This window comes from Diaphorina citri, unplaced genomic scaffold, assembly GCF_000475195.1.
Source record: "Diaphorina citri unplaced genomic scaffold, Diaci psyllid genome assembly version 1.1 scaffold1651, whole genome shotgun sequence".
In the NCBI taxonomy this organism is placed as follows: domain Eukaryota; kingdom Metazoa; phylum Arthropoda; class Insecta; order Hemiptera; family Psyllidae; genus Diaphorina; species Diaphorina citri.
In genome coordinates this window covers 156,625-172,624 of record NW_007379077.1, presented here as the reverse complement: position 1 = coordinate 172,624, position 16,000 = coordinate 156,625, and the positions used below count along the sequence as shown (strand labels likewise).

At 39.6% G+C, this 16,000-nt stretch overlaps 3 protein-coding genes and 1 long non-coding RNA gene across 4 annotated transcripts; 3 read left to right on the top strand and 1 right to left on the bottom strand.

The window, feature by feature from the left end:
* Positions 1–306: 306 nt before the first annotated feature.
* Positions 307–1,199, top strand: LOC113470535. The gene is made up of 2 exons (XR_003393565.1): positions 307–523; positions 679–1,199. It is a non-coding gene; the product is annotated as an uncharacterized LOC113470535 (long non-coding RNA).
* Positions 1,200–2,347: 1,148 nt separating this feature from the next.
* LOC113470534 (pseudouridylate synthase 7 homolog) lies at positions 2,348–3,550 on the bottom strand. Its single transcript, XM_026829048.1, has 2 exons — positions 3,313–3,550; positions 2,348–2,651 (listed from the first exon to the last, which is right to left on the bottom strand). The coding sequence occupies exons 1-2, from the start codon at positions 3,474–3,476 to the stop codon at positions 2,537–2,539; spliced, it is 279 nt and encodes a 92-aa protein (XP_026684849.1). The 5' UTR covers positions 3,477–3,550; the 3' UTR covers positions 2,348–2,536.
* A 2,571-nt stretch (positions 3,551–6,121) lies between these two features.
* Positions 6,122–13,594, top strand: LOC103516737 (tRNA-splicing ligase RtcB homolog). Its single transcript, XM_008481725.3, has 10 exons — positions 6,122–6,401; positions 6,643–6,693; positions 7,965–8,148; positions 8,734–8,959; positions 9,091–9,245; positions 10,168–10,265; positions 10,952–11,011; positions 11,185–11,319; positions 11,876–12,091; positions 13,063–13,594. Exons 1-10 carry the CDS (start codon positions 6,357–6,359, stop codon positions 13,237–13,239), a joined length of 1,347 nt encoding a protein of 448 aa, XP_008479947.1. The 5' UTR covers positions 6,122–6,356; the 3' UTR covers positions 13,240–13,594.
* On the top strand, positions 13,248–15,344 carry LOC103516736 (tRNA-splicing ligase RtcB homolog). Its single transcript, XM_017447180.1, has 5 exons — positions 13,248–13,279; positions 13,694–13,709; positions 13,922–14,075; positions 14,625–14,704; positions 15,237–15,344. The coding sequence occupies exons 1-5, from the start codon at positions 13,248–13,250 to the stop codon at positions 15,342–15,344; spliced, it is 390 nt and encodes a 129-aa protein (XP_017302669.1).
* The last annotated feature ends 656 nt before the right edge of the window (positions 15,345–16,000 follow it).

Genomic DNA, 16,000 nt, shown 5'->3' with positions numbered 1-16,000 from the left:
TCTAATATATAAAAATGAATAGGTATTTGTTTGTTTGTGTGTTTGTTCGAACTTTATGCCTGGCCAAACCGCTCATCCGATTGCTATGAAACTTTGTCAACTTATTGCTTGCACTCCCGTGAAGGTTATAGGCTATTTTCCGGTTCGTTTTTGTTAAGCTACGCCGAGCAAGACCACTAAATGGATGAGTGACATGAACGGCCATGCCTTAAGTCTAATTCTAATGTATCAGTTGTTTTAGTGCTATGAAATAAAAACGGCAGTGAAACATTCATCTTTTTTTAAGTAAAAAAAAAGAAGCTATTCACTATCTCACAATTTTTTTCTTCTTTTGCAGCGACTTGTCGCCTCGTTCAAATGTCGCCTAAGCAGTCGAGTGAACTCTGAAGACATACATAACAAGGAGCTCAAAACTCTCATACAGAACAACAGGATTCCCGTGTCTCAGATTATTATCCAGCCTGCTGCAGAAATCAACGGTAGCCAAGCATGAGAAGAGAAGCCTCCTAGAACGAAGACCCCGGTTCGATTCCCGCCACGGAGCCATCGTATTAACTCCGAGGATATTCATAACAAGGAGCTCAAAACTTTGATACAGAACAACAGGATTCCCGTGTCTCAGATTATTATCCAGCCTGCTACAGAAATCAACGGTAGCCAAGCATGAGAAGGACGGAGGTTCGATTCCCGCCAAGGAGCAACGTTTCAAAGCCTTGGAGTTCGAATTCCGACAGTACCGATTTTTAGATGAATTGATCTTGACAAAGCCTAGATCTTGACAGAATTGTGAAGAGGACTCACTCACTCTTTATCTAAGTTTTGACGGTATTCAGCCTGCTGCAGAAATTAACGGTAGTCAGGCTTGAAAAGCCTCTTAAAACGGAGATCCGGGTTCGATTTCCGGCACGGGGCGGCGAAGGAAAACACACTTTTACTTCTGATTGACAAGATTTCGGAGAGGAATCACAAAACTAAGACGATTACTCTCTTTATGATCAGTTTCAATACTTTCAACTTTAAATCCATCTGGACTGGAATCCAGTGGTGTTTACACCAGGCAAGTAGCTGGCCTTTCATAGTCCAGCTCATAAGGTCAATTCAAATGATTTTAATTGTTAAAATACTATAAATATTTATTTTTGTAATAAAACGAAAAGAAAGACAAAATATGTGAGATTTTGAAATTCATCAACATGTCAGATTGTGTTTAGTTTATTTATTTATTTTTTTTTATTAGATAATATTTTATAACCTACACTAGGTTTAACTATGTAGTAGGAACCCAGTATATTTTTATATGATTATTTTTTTTAGTCTTCTTCTCCCCCCTGTTCTTCTTTTTCTTTTCGTCATATTCTTCTTTCAACATCTTGACCATTTTTTTGTTCGACTTTGGATTCTGGTATGATGACCATCTACACAAGATCTTCAAACAAGATACGAGACCTTATCCGAAATTCAACTAATAAATATATTCCATGACATTGATGATGGTTTCGTGGGAGGATTTGTGCATTTCACAATACAATTCCACAAAGAAACAAAAAAAAAAAAAAAAAAAGCAGGTTTAGTGAACTTTTAAACGAGATAAATTCATATGGGACCATGGAATCATATATGGGAACTTTTGTGTTGGGGAAAAAGAGAGGTAGAATGGATAAGGATAAAGAAAATGAAACTTACCCTAGTCCATTCGAGTGGACTGTATAGGTGTTGGTTCTGCACTAGGTATAGAGTGGGGAGAGGGTGACAATGAAGGATGAGAGATGGTTGGTTTTTTTTGGTTTTAAAAGATGAGTGTTTCACCGCCGTTTTTATTTCGTAGCAATGAAACAACTGCTACATTGGACGCATGTGGTCTGTGTCGTAGCATGCCCATCCCGTAGTATGCCTCTCATCAGATGGGCGAGAAGAGGCACAATACTCCCCATTTAGGATTTAGATTCCACACTTCCATCGTTTATTTACAAAATGAAATCACAGAACTGATACTACCACACTTATTAAGATGTGGCCACACATAGTCGAATGGCCATCGATCGATGTCGACTGAAACGTCCACACTGCCTCGATAACATAGATTTACCTCGTCAATCGACGGCCAGATGACGGCCAGACACACCTTTAGAATCAAAATACGTTGTTATTTCGCGCTCTTCTTACTGTCCTCTCTGTTTCTTTAATCTTGTCCTGCCTTGAAAGCCAGCACAGACATTTTAGAGAAACATTGGGATGCGCGAGAAAATGGCCTAATGGTCAACTCTTGACATAGTTGACAACATTTCGCAATTAACCTCGTCAATCGACGGCCAGATGACGGCCGGACACACCTTTAGAATAAAAATACGTTGTTATTTCGCGCTCTCCTTACAGTCCCCTCTGTTCCTTTAATCTTGTCCTGCCTTGGAAGCCAGCACAGACATTTTAGAGAAACATTGGGATGCGCGAGAAAATGGCCTAATGGTCAACTCTTGACATAGTTGACAACATTTCGCTCGAATCTGCGTCCAATATATTACTCACCAGCCGCCGCGGTTTAATAGTCAATATAAGATCCCTCCGGCGTCTTCACCACGGTAACTATAGGCGGCAGGGGCGTCGGCTTACTCTTCTCACTCAGACCGATCTGGTACTGCTGATTAGTCGAACACCTATAAAGGATAAAGAAAAGAAATGAAAAAGAAATTACAAAATCACTATTTCGAAAACAACAATGAAATATGAAACGAAACAAAATTTGCACCACCACTTTCGTGTTCCTGGTAAAAAGACCTTTGATTTGATATATAGGTCGACCAGGTTTGGATAAGTCCTTCTAGGTCGAACACCTATAAAGGATAAAGAAAAGAAATGAAAAAGAAATTACAAAATCACTATCTCGAAAACAAGAATGAAATATGAAATGAAACAAAATTTGCACCACCACTTTCGTGTTCCTGGTAAAAAAACCTTTGATTTGATATATAGGTCGACCAGGTTTGGATAAGTCCTTCTATGGGGATAGACACACAGACTGACACCGAAGCAAATAAAATAGCCCGTCCACTATACCTTTTTTATTACTATCGTAATTTTATTACTATCGTAATAATAAAGGAAGGACGGACTAAAAATGAAATAAATCAAGAATACATAATAAGAAGAAGTTATGGTCCCTAAAAGTACAGAAGTACTTAGAGGGATGATGAAGAATATGTTCACAGACTGACACCGAAGCAAATAAAATAGCCCGTCCACTATACCTTTTTTATTACTATCGTATTGTGAAATCCTAATAAAGTGTTATATAATAAAGAATAAACTTATTATTACCTCAGTATTTCCCTCAGAGCCATTGTAGCGTACACGCTAGGCGGCAGGGACATCTCGAGGATGACCGCCTTCAGGGTCTTCTTGGTGAAGGTCTTGAGGGTTTTACCAGCGAGGACGCATGCATCGCTGAGGAGAAGGTCGTCGTCTGGAGTGTCATATCGCATGATAGACCATTGGACGTTGTCACATTTGAGAGTGATGCGTCGATAACTCCCTGCGAAATCACGAATACATTACATTGAAATATGGGTCTTTTCTGACGAAATTCCTGTGTGCGGAGTCCAGTATGTAGGACTATTGATTGCACGCTTAAAAGATAAGATAGTTAGACAAGGAATAGCGTCTTGGTTATTGATAAATTTATTAAAACATTATAGAATGATGGAATAGGGGGCGGGGAAGAGATAGAATCATAATGAATAGTTGTATTTAACAATAAGTTACAAAATAAGGACGCAGGCATTGCTGAATAGGTCGTCGTCTGGAGTATCGTATCGCATGATAGACCAGTGGACGTTGTCACATTTCAGGGTGATGCGACGGTAACTCCCTGCGGAATGACGAAAACCATTGAAGAGGTTTGATAGAAGGAACTGATAGAGTAGACCAGCTTAGTCTGGTGGACTTTAAACAGGGAGGATAACAGCCTGAAATTTCCCTTGCTGAAGAAATAGCAAAGGTCGAGTGTGAAGGGCATCCGGTCATAAATTTTTTGTACCAAATACCAAATGTCAGCCCAAAACAATTACCCTAGGGCTGATTCAGAGGCTGACGAAAAACGCAAGAAAAGGCGAAGAAAAAGAAGAAGAGGGAACTGTAACTGCTAAGGTCTTGTCGTCCCGAAAGCGAAGAGAGAAGGAAGACAGGATAGGAGAAAGTCAGCCGTTCCGACAACGAATCTTATCTGTTTAGGGATAAAATCGAAAAAAATAATAGAAAGTAAAAAAGAGGAAACGGCACATATCACAGACAACTCTATGTAAAGTCTCATTTTCTTCTATTCTAAACTACTCCTGTATTCTAACATTCTGCTCAATTTCATTCTTACCTGCCAGCCTAGTTAGCTCAGTTGGTAGTGCGTCTGCCTTGTAAGCGCTAGGCTGCGGGTTCGATTCCCGCCCGGGGCGGATTTTATCCTGATGGGATAATGTTCGTAGAATAAAATACCTAACTATTGTACAGTGAACTACTTAAATTAGAATCTTCATGGCAAAACTCACCTTCAATATCTTTGGTGAGGTATTCCACAATATACACATCTTCCTCCTCCAACTGCTTCTTCATTTTCTTTGAACTGGAGGCATTTTGATTGTAAGACTCTCCGAAAGATTTGTACAATGGTCTCTTCTTGTTATTTTGTTGATTAGCCATTGCTCGATTGGCACGTAAAAACTGACCAGCCTTTTGGGAATCCAGAAGCTTGAGTGTCTCATATAAATCTAATAAACAATAATTCCCCTTTGTTCCACAATATTGAATAAAATACCTTACTATTGTACAGTGAACTACTTAAATTGGAATCTTCATGGCAAAACTCACCTTCAATATCTTTGGTGAGGTATTCCACAATATACACATCTTCCTCCTCCAACTGCTTCTTCATTTTCTTTGAACTGGAGGCATTTTGATTGTAAGACTCTCCGAAAGATTTGTACAATGGTCTCTTCTTGTTATTTTGTTGATTAGCCATTGCTCGATTGGCACGTAAAAACTGACCAGCCTTTTGGGATTCCGGAAGCAATAGATTGGAAGCTCCAGTAACAATACAGCAACAAAATAACCAATTCGAGGTTCGAGGATCTACCTCCTATCAGTAAAATGAAGAAATTTTAAAAATTCCACAGAAAAGTAGAAGTACACAAAACTGCAAAATCAATGCGGCTGAACTAAAGTTTTGAATTTTACCGCGCTACGAAATCCGGGTGATCTGGCAACAGTGTTGGAAAAAGAACGTTTAACTTGGCAGCACTGTTTCAAATGTAAACAAAAGTCAAAAATCAAAAATCTGGAAAATCGGGATCCTTCCGATTTTTCCGGTCCTGATTTTGCATTTTGCATTTTTCAAAGTTCTGCATTTCGACTGGAATTTTCACTTTCCTAAAGGCGTTTAACCCGTGAGTACACGCGTTAAAAATCCGAACATCAGTACACGCGTGTAGAGAAAAAATCTCACACCTGGTTTTGCTTTGTATTTCATTCTGTTTGAAGAATTATGTAATATTTTTAAGATAGATTAAGTTGGTTTATGAATTCAAAGTATATTTAAAGTAATTTCAGCAACTTTATCCAGAAGCAATAGATTGGAAGCTCCAGTAACAATACAGCAACAAAATAACCAATTCGAGGATCTACCTCCTATCAGTAAAATGAAGAAATTTTAAAAATTCCACAGAAAAGTACACAAAACTGCAAAATCAATGCGGCTGAACTAAAATTTTGAATTTTACCGCGCTACGACATCCGGGTGATCTGGCAACAGTGTTGGAAAAAGAGAGTGGTACCCATTCATTCACTTGGACACTCGTTCACCATTGTTGCCACATTGGATTTTTTCGGAAACAAACAGTTCCCAAAATGTGGCAAATAAATGGAAATGGACACGAAGGAACGAAGTTCACATTTTTTTTAGGATTGTTGTTTTTTATCAATTTTAAAAATCTCGCGCCACATTTCAACCAATCAAAGGGCTTGAAAATTTTCGGAAACGCTGAGCAAAAATCCAGTCTGGCAACAATGGTGAACGAATGTCCAAGTGAATGAGTGTCTGTTCACCGAAAAAGAACGTTTAACTTGGCAGCACTGTTTCAAATGTAAACAAAAGTCAAAAATCTAGAAAATCGGGATCCTTCCGATTTTTCCGGTCCTGATTTTGCATTTTTACATTTGGCAAAGTTCTGCATCACTTCTGCATTTTGACATTTGTCTGGAATTTTCACTTTCCTAAAGGTGTTTAAACGCAAATCTCTACCTGTGATATACAATATTCACTACTCAATAGCTGAATATTCATACGTTAATCAAGTTGTTTCAGTGCCATCTACACAATGGTTGTCCGACAATACAATGAGGAGCTCAAATATTTGGAAAAGATCTCCTCTCACTTCCGTGTGATGTTCTCCAGTGCGTTGAGGTACGCGTTCTCGCCGTGCGTGGCGAGACCCTGTAGAATACGAGCCTCGATGCTGGACTTGAGAAACCCTATGTCATCCACACCTAAAGAAGAATAGAATAGAAAATAGAATAGAATAGAAAAGAATAAAGAAGGACAAGTTAAAGTAGAAACACACTACTATTTCGTCAAGTCAAGTGAACTCACGGGGAGTCAGAAAGATCTCCTCTCACTGTTGGAAAATCAAGAAGGGATTCCAACCTAATATGAACGTAAGTGAATGTCAGGAAGTTCAAATGAGCAGCTCTCAACATTAAAGATCAGTAATTTTACCAAAGGTTGCATACCTACATGTCAATGATGACACCATAAGTACTACCTTACCTATGTATTTTTTATTTATTTATTTTTTTGAGAGGGATTTGTAACTACATGGTCTTATCAACATGAAATCAAAGATAAGGAAGGCAGGATAGGAAAACGCTAACCATTGACGCCCATTCCCACTTGTGATATTGGTCTGATTTTTTTCCCCCGAATGTCCTGTAGGTAATGAAATTTAAATGAGAGTGTTCCCACTACACATGTACACATGACACGATTTTTTTTTTTCGGACGACACAAAATGTCCCTGTAGTCAATTTAAGTTGAATGAGAGTGTTCCCACTACACATGACACGATTTTTTTCCGGACGACACAAAATGTCCCTGTTGGCAATTTAAGTTAAATGAGAGTGTTCCCACTACACACGATACGATTTTTTTCCCCCGAACGACATCGACAAGAGGGAACGGATTTTAACAAGGGAGGTCTTATCGTCCCGAAATCGAAGAGAGGAGAAAGAGCCCATTCCCTTTTGTGATATTGGTCTGATTTTTTTTCCCCGAATGTCCTGTAGGTAATGAAATTTAAATGAGAGTGTTCCCACTACACACGATACGATTTTTTTCCGGAACGACACAAAATGTCCCTGTAGGCAATTTAAGTGGGAAATTGTAAAAATGGGAATGAATGTCTTGATGAATTAATTAACCTTTACAATCTTTTGCTAAGATTAAATAAGCTTTATTGAATGAAATTGAAACTAGATAAATATTATAAATGAACTCCCCATCCGTGGCACAAGCTCTGCTTCATAAGTACTACCTTAACTATGTATTTTTTATTTTTATTTATTTATTTTTTTTGAGAGGGATTTGTAACTACATGGTCTTATCAACATGAAATCAAAGATAAGGAAGGCAGGATAGGAAAACGCTAACCATTGAACAAACCTTCCTTAGATAAAGATAGCCTCAGGTGGATATCAAACCTATGACCTAGCACTTACAAGGCAGATGGACTACCCGCCAAGCTGATTAGGCTGATTATTAAATGTTTTTGGTTATTATTATTATTCTTCAGTATTTTTACACCTACTAATTTGAACCAAATATTTAGTGGTACAGGGGCCAGAAGAACTGGCTCATAAAGAGGTTTGCTATGGATTTTTTTTAGGTACCTACCTATTTATCTCTGTAAAAATTAAAATCAATTTCACAGGTGGAAGGAGTGTTCTTTGTCAATGATCACCTAGAGAAGTTGATGTTGGAAGAACTCCGCAATTCATGTAGACCAGGAATGGTTGGAGGTTTTCTGCCTGGAGTAAAACAAATCGCCAACGTAGCAGCTTTACCCGGCATTGTGGGAAGATCTGTAGGCCTCCCTGATGTACATTCTGGTAAGTGACTTGAGTACCTTATTCCATTTATTATCAACTTTATTAAATGCCCTACCACTTTTTTTAAGATGTTTGATAGAGGTAGCTGAAACAGCTAAGCTCTTTTATCAAATATTTTATTATTATTATTTTTTTTTTTATTAAGATGAGTGTTAGTCAGCTCCCATGGCATAGTGGTCACTGCGCTCGCCTTGCACGCGGGAGACCCGGGTTCAATTCCCGGCGGGGTCAAGAAATTTGTATCATGCAAATGATTGATACGAGAAAAAAAAGTTACGTCAGTACACGCGTGATGAAAAAAAATCTCACTTTCAGTTGCCGCTTCAAACTTTCCGCCACGTCACGGGCAACTGGAATTGAAAATAGGTCAATGGACTGTGGTTACATCTAGATAACCATATAATTAACAGCTACCCTAGGTCCCGACAGGTTAGGGCCAATATTGAACAAGTTCTACCGTTTTTGCCGAGCGTGTGAGATTTTTTCCCTATGTGCGTGTACTCACGGGTTAAACGCAAATCTCCACCTGTGATATACAATATTCACTACTCAATAGCTGAATATTGATACGTTTTAATCAAGTTGTTTCAGTGCCATCTACACAATGGTTGTCCGACAATACAATGAGGAGCTCAAATATTTGGAAAAGATCTCCTCTCACTCTGGGAGCTGGCAACCACTACGCTGAGATTCAAATAGTGGATGAGATCTATGACAAATGGGCAGCGAGTAAGATGGGTATAGAGGATGTGGGACAGGTGTGTGTGATGATACATTCCGGCAGTCGAGGATTTGGCCATCAAGTAGCCACTGGTAAGTGTGAAAAAATCACCTGGTTGCCCGTGCTTCGTTACGGAAAATTGATAACCCAAAATCATTTTGATTTTGACTGATTTTGGCAAAATCTACCAAATTTTAGATTTCTAGCGGTTGCAGTGTGTGAATGAGTTTACTGGGAGCTGGCAACCACTACGCTGAGATTCAAATAGTGGATGAGATCTATGACAAATGGGCAGCAAGTAAGATGGGTATAGAGGATGTGGGACAAGTGTGTGTGATGATACATTCCGGTAGTCGAGGATTTGGCCATCAAGTAGCCACTGGTAAGTGTGAAAAAATCACCTGGTTGCCCGTGCTTCGTTACGGAAAATTGATAACCCAAAATCAGTTTTGATTTCGGCAAAATCTACCAAATTTTAGATTTCTAGCGGTTGCAGTGTGCGAATGAGTTTAAGTAAAAACACACTACCATCACGGCACGTCACGTGAACTCCTTTGGAGGCAGAAAGCTGTAGCTCAAAGTTTTCCCATAATAATAATTATAATATTGTAGGTAATTTCGTTCAGGACAGCCACACTATTATCACGTCAGGTGAGCTCACGAGTGATATGAGTGTGTGCAGTGTGTGAATGAGTTTAAGTACAAACACACTACCATCACGTCTCGTCACGTGAACTCCTTTGGAGGCAGAAAGATGTAGTTAGAAGTTTTCCTCTAATAATATAATATTGTAGGTAATTTCGTTCAGGACAGCCACACTATTATCACGTCAGGTGAGCTCACGAGTGATATGAGTGTGTTTCTACCTTTAAGATTTCATTATTATTGTACCTCTTTAGAACTCTTCACACAGAGCAGTGTGTAAATGAGTTTAAGTACAAACACACTACCATCACGTCACGTCACGTGAACTCCTTTGGAGGCAGAAAGATATAGTTCAAAGTTTTCCCATAATAATATAATATTGTAGGTACATTTCGTTCAGCCACACTATTATCACGTCAGGTGAGCTCACGAGTAATATGAGTGTGTTTCTACCTTTAAGATTTCATTATTATTGTACCTCTTTAGAACTCTTCACACAGAGGATTGTTAATGAAGTTTTTAGTTCATTTAATCTCATTTTTATAACAAAGTATGGCTTATGTGTTCCCAGATGCTCTGGTTCAAATGAGAATTGTTAACGAAGTTTTTAGTTCATTTAATCTCATTTTTATAACAAAGTATGGCTTATGTGTTCTCAGATGCTCTGGTTCAAATGGAGAAGGCCATGAAGAGAGATAACATAGAGACGAACGATCGACAACTGGCGTGTGCCCGGATCAATTCAAATAAAAATAAAGTAAAATTTAAAATAAATTAAATAAAAAGTTACCTACCTACATAAGGATATGAATGGCTAAGAAGCAGTTGTTGTTAACGTTTATGTCGACATTTCAATCTTCCTCCTCCAATCCAAGGAAGGCAGCCGACAGGTAAGTAGAGCTCACCTCTGTGGCCGAGTGATTAAAGAGCACGGACTTTCAAGCTCAATCCGGAAGTGCTGGGTTCGAATCCCGGTGAGGCCGAAGTTTTTTGTCCCTGTGCTTTGAGTTCGGGGGGGCACTCGGCTTTGTGAAGATCCTTGAGGGTACTTGTTCAGAAGTTAAGTCAATGGAAAATTGCTACAAAAAGGAGCTGTTTCAAGTGAGCAGTGACCAGTGTTATTATAGAGTTAGGTTACACACACAAAGAAATTTTCACAATTTGAGCAGTGACCAGTGTTATTATAGGAAATGTCTTTTTCACTGTCGTGGCTTCTGAACAATCACCTAATTGAGTTACTTTAATGGAGTAGCCATCAGTGGTGGCATTACCATTTTGAAGGGGGTTGGGGTGGAGGACAGAAAGAACTGGATAAGCCGTTCTCAAGATCCTGAAGAACAAACATATCATGCATTTTTTCCTTCTTGTTCATAGGTGATTAATTAATTAATCATAATACAGATAGGCATTAATTGTTAATTTTCTCTCCTGTCATTATTTCAGGCATTTGCCAAACAGTTCAACACAACACCAGATGACCTTGACATGCATGTGATTTATGATGTAAGCCACAATATTGCGGGCGGAGGACAGAAAGAACTGGATAAGCCGTTCTCAAGATCCTGAAGAACAAACATATCATGCATTTTTTTCCTTCTTGTTCATAGGTAATTAATTAATTAATCATAATACAGATAGGCATTAATTGTTAATTTTTTCTCCTCTCATTATTTCAGGCATTTGCCAAACAGTTCAACACAACACCAGATGACCTTGACATGCATGTGATTTATGATGTAAGCCACAATATTGCCAAAACTGAAGAACATATGGTAGATGGGAAACAGAAAACTCTGCTAGTACATAGGAAGGTAAGTGAACCAAGTCATCCGGGTGTATCAAGGAATAAAAAATAAAGTAATACAATCGTGATATAATATGGATGATATGGATATACTAGAGAAAATAATCTAGCAGTTTTTTTTTTATGTTTCACAGAGGGAACTGTAACTGTTAAGGTCTTAAAACTAGATCTGATATGGGGATTGAATAGGTACTGATTGGAAAAGATATACTAGAGAAATAATCTAGCAGTTTTTTTTATGTTTCACAGAGGGAACTGTAACTGTTAAGGTCTTAAAACTAGATCTGATATGGGGATTGAATAGGTACTGATTGGAAACCTTGTAATTTTATCCAACAATTATTTCACAAGCTCAATAAACCTAGAGCTCAATCCTTCTCGTCTAAAAGTTCAGAAAAAAAATCTCTTAAATTTGTATTTAAAAAATCATTTAAAGCCAGAGTAATTTTGTATATCCTTCTCTCCCCTTTAATGTACATTCATGTGTGTGTAAATTTAAAGTTGTAAAATAATAGCCATTGTTGCTTAATAAAACAAAAATTTCATCTTATCTTATCTCTCAGGGTTCAACCCGAGCCTTTCCTCCCCATCATCCACTAATCCCAGTGGATTATCAACTCACGGGACAACCGGTACTGATAGGCGGGACCATGGGCACCTGCTCCTATGTTCTGACCGGGACGGAAAAGGGGATGCAGGAGACGTTTGGGTCGACATGTCATGGTGCGGGACGCGCCCTATCCCGGGCCAAGTCCCGGCGGAATCTCGACTATCAGGAGGTAAGACTAGAGTAGGCGGGAAATGAACTCGCGACCCTTTAAGCGCCCATTCCCACTTGTGATATTGGTCTGATTTTTTTTCCGAATGTCCTGTAGGTAATGAAATTTAAATGAGAGTGTTCCCACTACACATGACACGATTTTTTTCCGGACGACACAAAATGTCCCTGTAGGCAATTTAAGTTAAATGAGAGTGTTCCCACTACACATGACACGATTTTTTTTTCCGGACGACACAAAATGTCCCTGTTGGCAATTTAAGTTAAATGAGAGTGTTCCCACTACACATGACACGATTTTTTTTTCCGGACGACACAAAATGTCCCTGTTGGCAATTTAAGTTAAATGAGAGTGTTCCCACTACACACGATATGATTTTTTTCCCCCGAACGACATCGACAAGAGGGAACGGATTTTAACAAGGGAGGTCTTATCGTCCCGAAATCGAAGAGAGGAGAAAGGTTAAATGAGAGTGTTCCCACTACACACGATACGATTTTTTTTCCCCCCGAACGACATCGACAAGAGGGAACGGATTTTAACAAGGGAGGTCTTATCGTCCCGAAATCGAAGAGAGGAGAAAGCCAGTATTTCCGAGAAAAGTTTACTGTTGCTTATTTAATTCACTACTCAACCACGGCTATTAAGGTGTGTCCAAACATAGTCGACCGGCCGTCGATCGACGAGATAAATCTATGATGTCGAGGCAATGTGAGCGGTTCAGTCGACATCGCTTGACAGCCGGTCGACTCTGTGTGGACACACCTTTGAAATTTTTCTTTTAATTTTTCAGGTGCTAAACAAGCTCGGCTATTAAGGTGTGTCCATTTGTCCAAACATAGTCGACCGGCCGTCGATCGACGAGATAAATCTATGATGTCGAGGCAGTGTGGGCGGTTCAGTCGACATCGATCGACAGCCGGTCGACTATGTGTGGACACACCTTTAAAATTTTTCTTTTAATTTTTCAGGTGCTAAACAAGCTCGAGTCTCAGGGTATATCCATACGGGTAGCATCTCCCAAGTTGGTCATGGAAGAGGCACCAGAATCCTACAAGAATGTGACTGATGTAGTGGACACTTGCCATGCAGTGGGCATTTCCAAGAAGACGTTCAAGCTACGACCAGTCGCGGTTATCAAAGGGTAAATCCCACGATGATGATGTTGCCAGTGGCGGTTATCAAAGGGTAAATCCCGCGATGGTGGCAGTGGCGGTTGTGAAAGGTTGGACCTCCTGAGAACGACCACTGAATGTAATGCTAGGGAAGTGAGGACATGTCCAATAATACCTGCCTCGGTGACATAGTCGTCAAGTCGCTCGTCTGGTAAACAGGAGGGCGTAGGTTCGATCTCAGCCGAAGCATGGAATTTTATCCTCATTTATTTGCAAACATCCTAATTTATTTACATAAGTGAAAGTCTTTTTTTTTCTTCTTCTTCAATCTCTTTATAATCATGATCAATGAAACAAAATGACTTCTTTGTTTGATGTTAATGAACAGTATTTACCTTAATGTATGTTTACATTTAACTTTTCATTATGTCTTTCATACCTTGTCTGTCCACATGTTTTTTCTAAAGTGAAAATGTACACATTTCAGGGTTGAGACCACAAAGGTCATGCACCAATTAGTTTTTGGGCCCAATTCTGCCATTAGAAGAGCCTCATAGGGCCCTTTCTATAGATATAGGGTTGGTTTCACCTATCTACTTTTTAGTCCCTAACAGCCTGTTATCTTAACAGCCTTTGCTAAGCTTGACAGGACTTCCAAGAGCTAAAAAATATTAATGAAATCCACCCATATTCTTGTACCTTTTCCCCATTTTAGGAGCGCCTAGCACAGAGTATGTTTGATCACATCCCAGTGGGTGTTGGATCGAAGGGGATCATCCCGATGAATGCTCGGGACCTGGAGGAAGCCCTGGAGATGGGCATGGATTGGTCGCTGCGTGAGGGATACATTTGGGCTGAGGACAAGGAACATTTCGTTTAGGCTAAAAAGTTTAGTAGAGAGCATTTAGCAGGTAGAAGGAAACAATTATTTAATCATTGATAGAGGGAAGTGAGAAATTCTAACCACTTAGAGCTGAGAGCACATGCTCCATGCTCTCTGCTCTCAGACTTAGATTTAAACAAAAGTTAGTACAAATTTCGAGACCACAAAGGTCATGAACCAATTAGTTTTTGGGCCCAATTCTGCCATTAGAAGAGCCTCATAGGGCCCTTTCTATAGATATAGGGTTGATTTCACCTACCTACTTTTTAGTCCCTAACAGCCTGTTATCTTAACAGCCTTTGCTAAGCTTAACAGGCCTTCCAAGAGCTAAAAAATATTAATGAAATCCACCCATATTCTTGTACCTTTTACCCATTTTAGGAGCGCTTAGCACAGAGTATGTTTGATCACATCCCAGTGGGTGTCGGATCGAAGGGGATCATCCCAATGAATGCTCGGGACCTGGAGGAAGCCCTGGAGATGGGCATGGATTGGTCGCTGCGTGAGGGATACATTTGGGCTGAGGACAAGGAACATTGTGAAGAGTATGGGCGGATGCTGAATGCCGACCCGAGTAAAGTCAGCATGAGAGCGAAGAAACGAGGATTACCACAGGTGAGTGATAGGAGAGGCACCGGTTCAAGTAAATACTGTCATGGCGTCGGTTCGATTCCCGCTCGGCTTGAATGCCGACCCGAGTAAAGTCAGCATGAGAGCAAAGAAACGAGGATTACCACAGGTGAGTGATAGGAGAGGCACCGGTTCAAGTAAATACTGTCATGGCGTCGGTTCGATTCCCGCTCGGCACGAACTTTATCGTGAGAGCAAAGAAACAAGGATTTTTCCTAATCTTTCATCAGGTTATTGGACCAGCTCTATAGTTATCTTGATAGCGTGTCTGCCTTGAGTGTCTTATAAGCAGTAGGTCGCGGGTTCGATTCCCAACTTTATTCCAAACAGACAAGGTTTGTTCTTGGAACGGCTGGCTTTCTTCTATCCGGTCCTACTTCTTTTTTAATTTCGGAACGACAAGGCTGTTGTTACAGTTCCATCCATCAAACCTCCTAAAAGTAAGAGAGAGAGAGAGAGAGAGAGAGAAGAGATGAAAGATGGTCGGGTAGCATCTCCCAAGTTGGTCATGGAAGAGGCACCAGAATCCTACAAGAATGTGACTGATGTAGTGGACACTTGCCATGCAGTGGGCATTTCCAAGAAGACGTTCAAGCTACGACCAGTCGCGGTTATCAAAGGGTAAATCCCACGATGATGATGTTGCCAGTGGCGGTTATCAAAGGGTAAATTCCGCGATGGTGGCAGTGGCGGTTGTGAAAGGTTGGACCTCCTGAGAACGACCACTGAATGTAATGCTAGGGAAGTGAGGACATGTCCAATAATACCTGCCTCGGTGACATAGTCGTCAAGTCGATCGTCTGGTAAACAGGAGGGCGTAGGTTCGATCTCAGCCGAAGCATGGAATTTTATCCTCATTTATTTGCAAACATCCTAATTTATTTACATAAGTGAAAGTCTTTTTTCTTTTTTTTTTTTTCTTCTTCTTCTTCTTCTTCTTCAATCTCTTTATAATCATGATCAATGAAACAAAATGACTTCTTTGTTTGATGTTAATTAATGAACAGTATTTACCTTAATCTATGTTTACATTTAACTTTTCATTATGTCTTTCATACCTTGTCTGTCCACATGTTTTTTCTAAAGTGAAAATGTACACATTTTAGGGTGATATTATTGAACCTCCCTTAAGTCACAATTGAGGTGGGGAATAATATCACCCTTAGTGTAGCTTGAGTGAGAGTGGTGATGAATTTATGACCAAATAAAATACACGGGAAAAATGTATTGAAATCGAAGTTTAAGTTTGTTTTATTTCATAATTTACTGGGTTTTCAGGAA

Bases quoted from the DNA above. Each gene is read 5' to 3' on its own strand.
- LOC113470534 (XM_026829048.1), bottom strand. From the start codon at position 3,476: ATGCGATATGACACTCCAGACGACGACCTTCTCCTCAGCGATGCATGC. The intron at 2,652-3,312 runs GTAATAATAAGT...TATCCTTTATAG, and splicing joins GCTCTGAGGGAAATACTGAG to GTGTTCGACTAATCAGCAGT.
- LOC103516737 (XM_008481725.3), top strand. From the start codon at position 6,357: ATGGTTGTCCGACAATACAATGAGGAGCTCAAATATTTGGAAAAG. The intron at 6,694-7,964 runs GTAAGTGAATGT...TCAATTTCACAG, and splicing joins GATTCCAACCTAATATGAAC to GTGGAAGGAGTGTTCTTTGT. The intron at 9,246-10,167 runs GTAAGTGTGAAA...ATGTGTTCTCAG, and splicing joins TGGCCATCAAGTAGCCACTG to ATGCTCTGGTTCAAATGGAG.
- LOC103516736 (XM_017447180.1), top strand. From the start codon at position 13,248: ATGATGATGTTGCCAGTGGCGGTTATCAAAGG. The intron at 14,076-14,624 runs ATTTCGTTTAGG...AGGACAAGGAAC, and splicing joins TTGGGCTGAGGACAAGGAAC to ATTGTGAAGAGTATGGGCGG. The intron at 14,705-15,236 runs GTGAGTGATAGG...GTCATGGAAGAG, and splicing joins AGAAACGAGGATTACCACAG to GCACCAGAATCCTACAAGAA.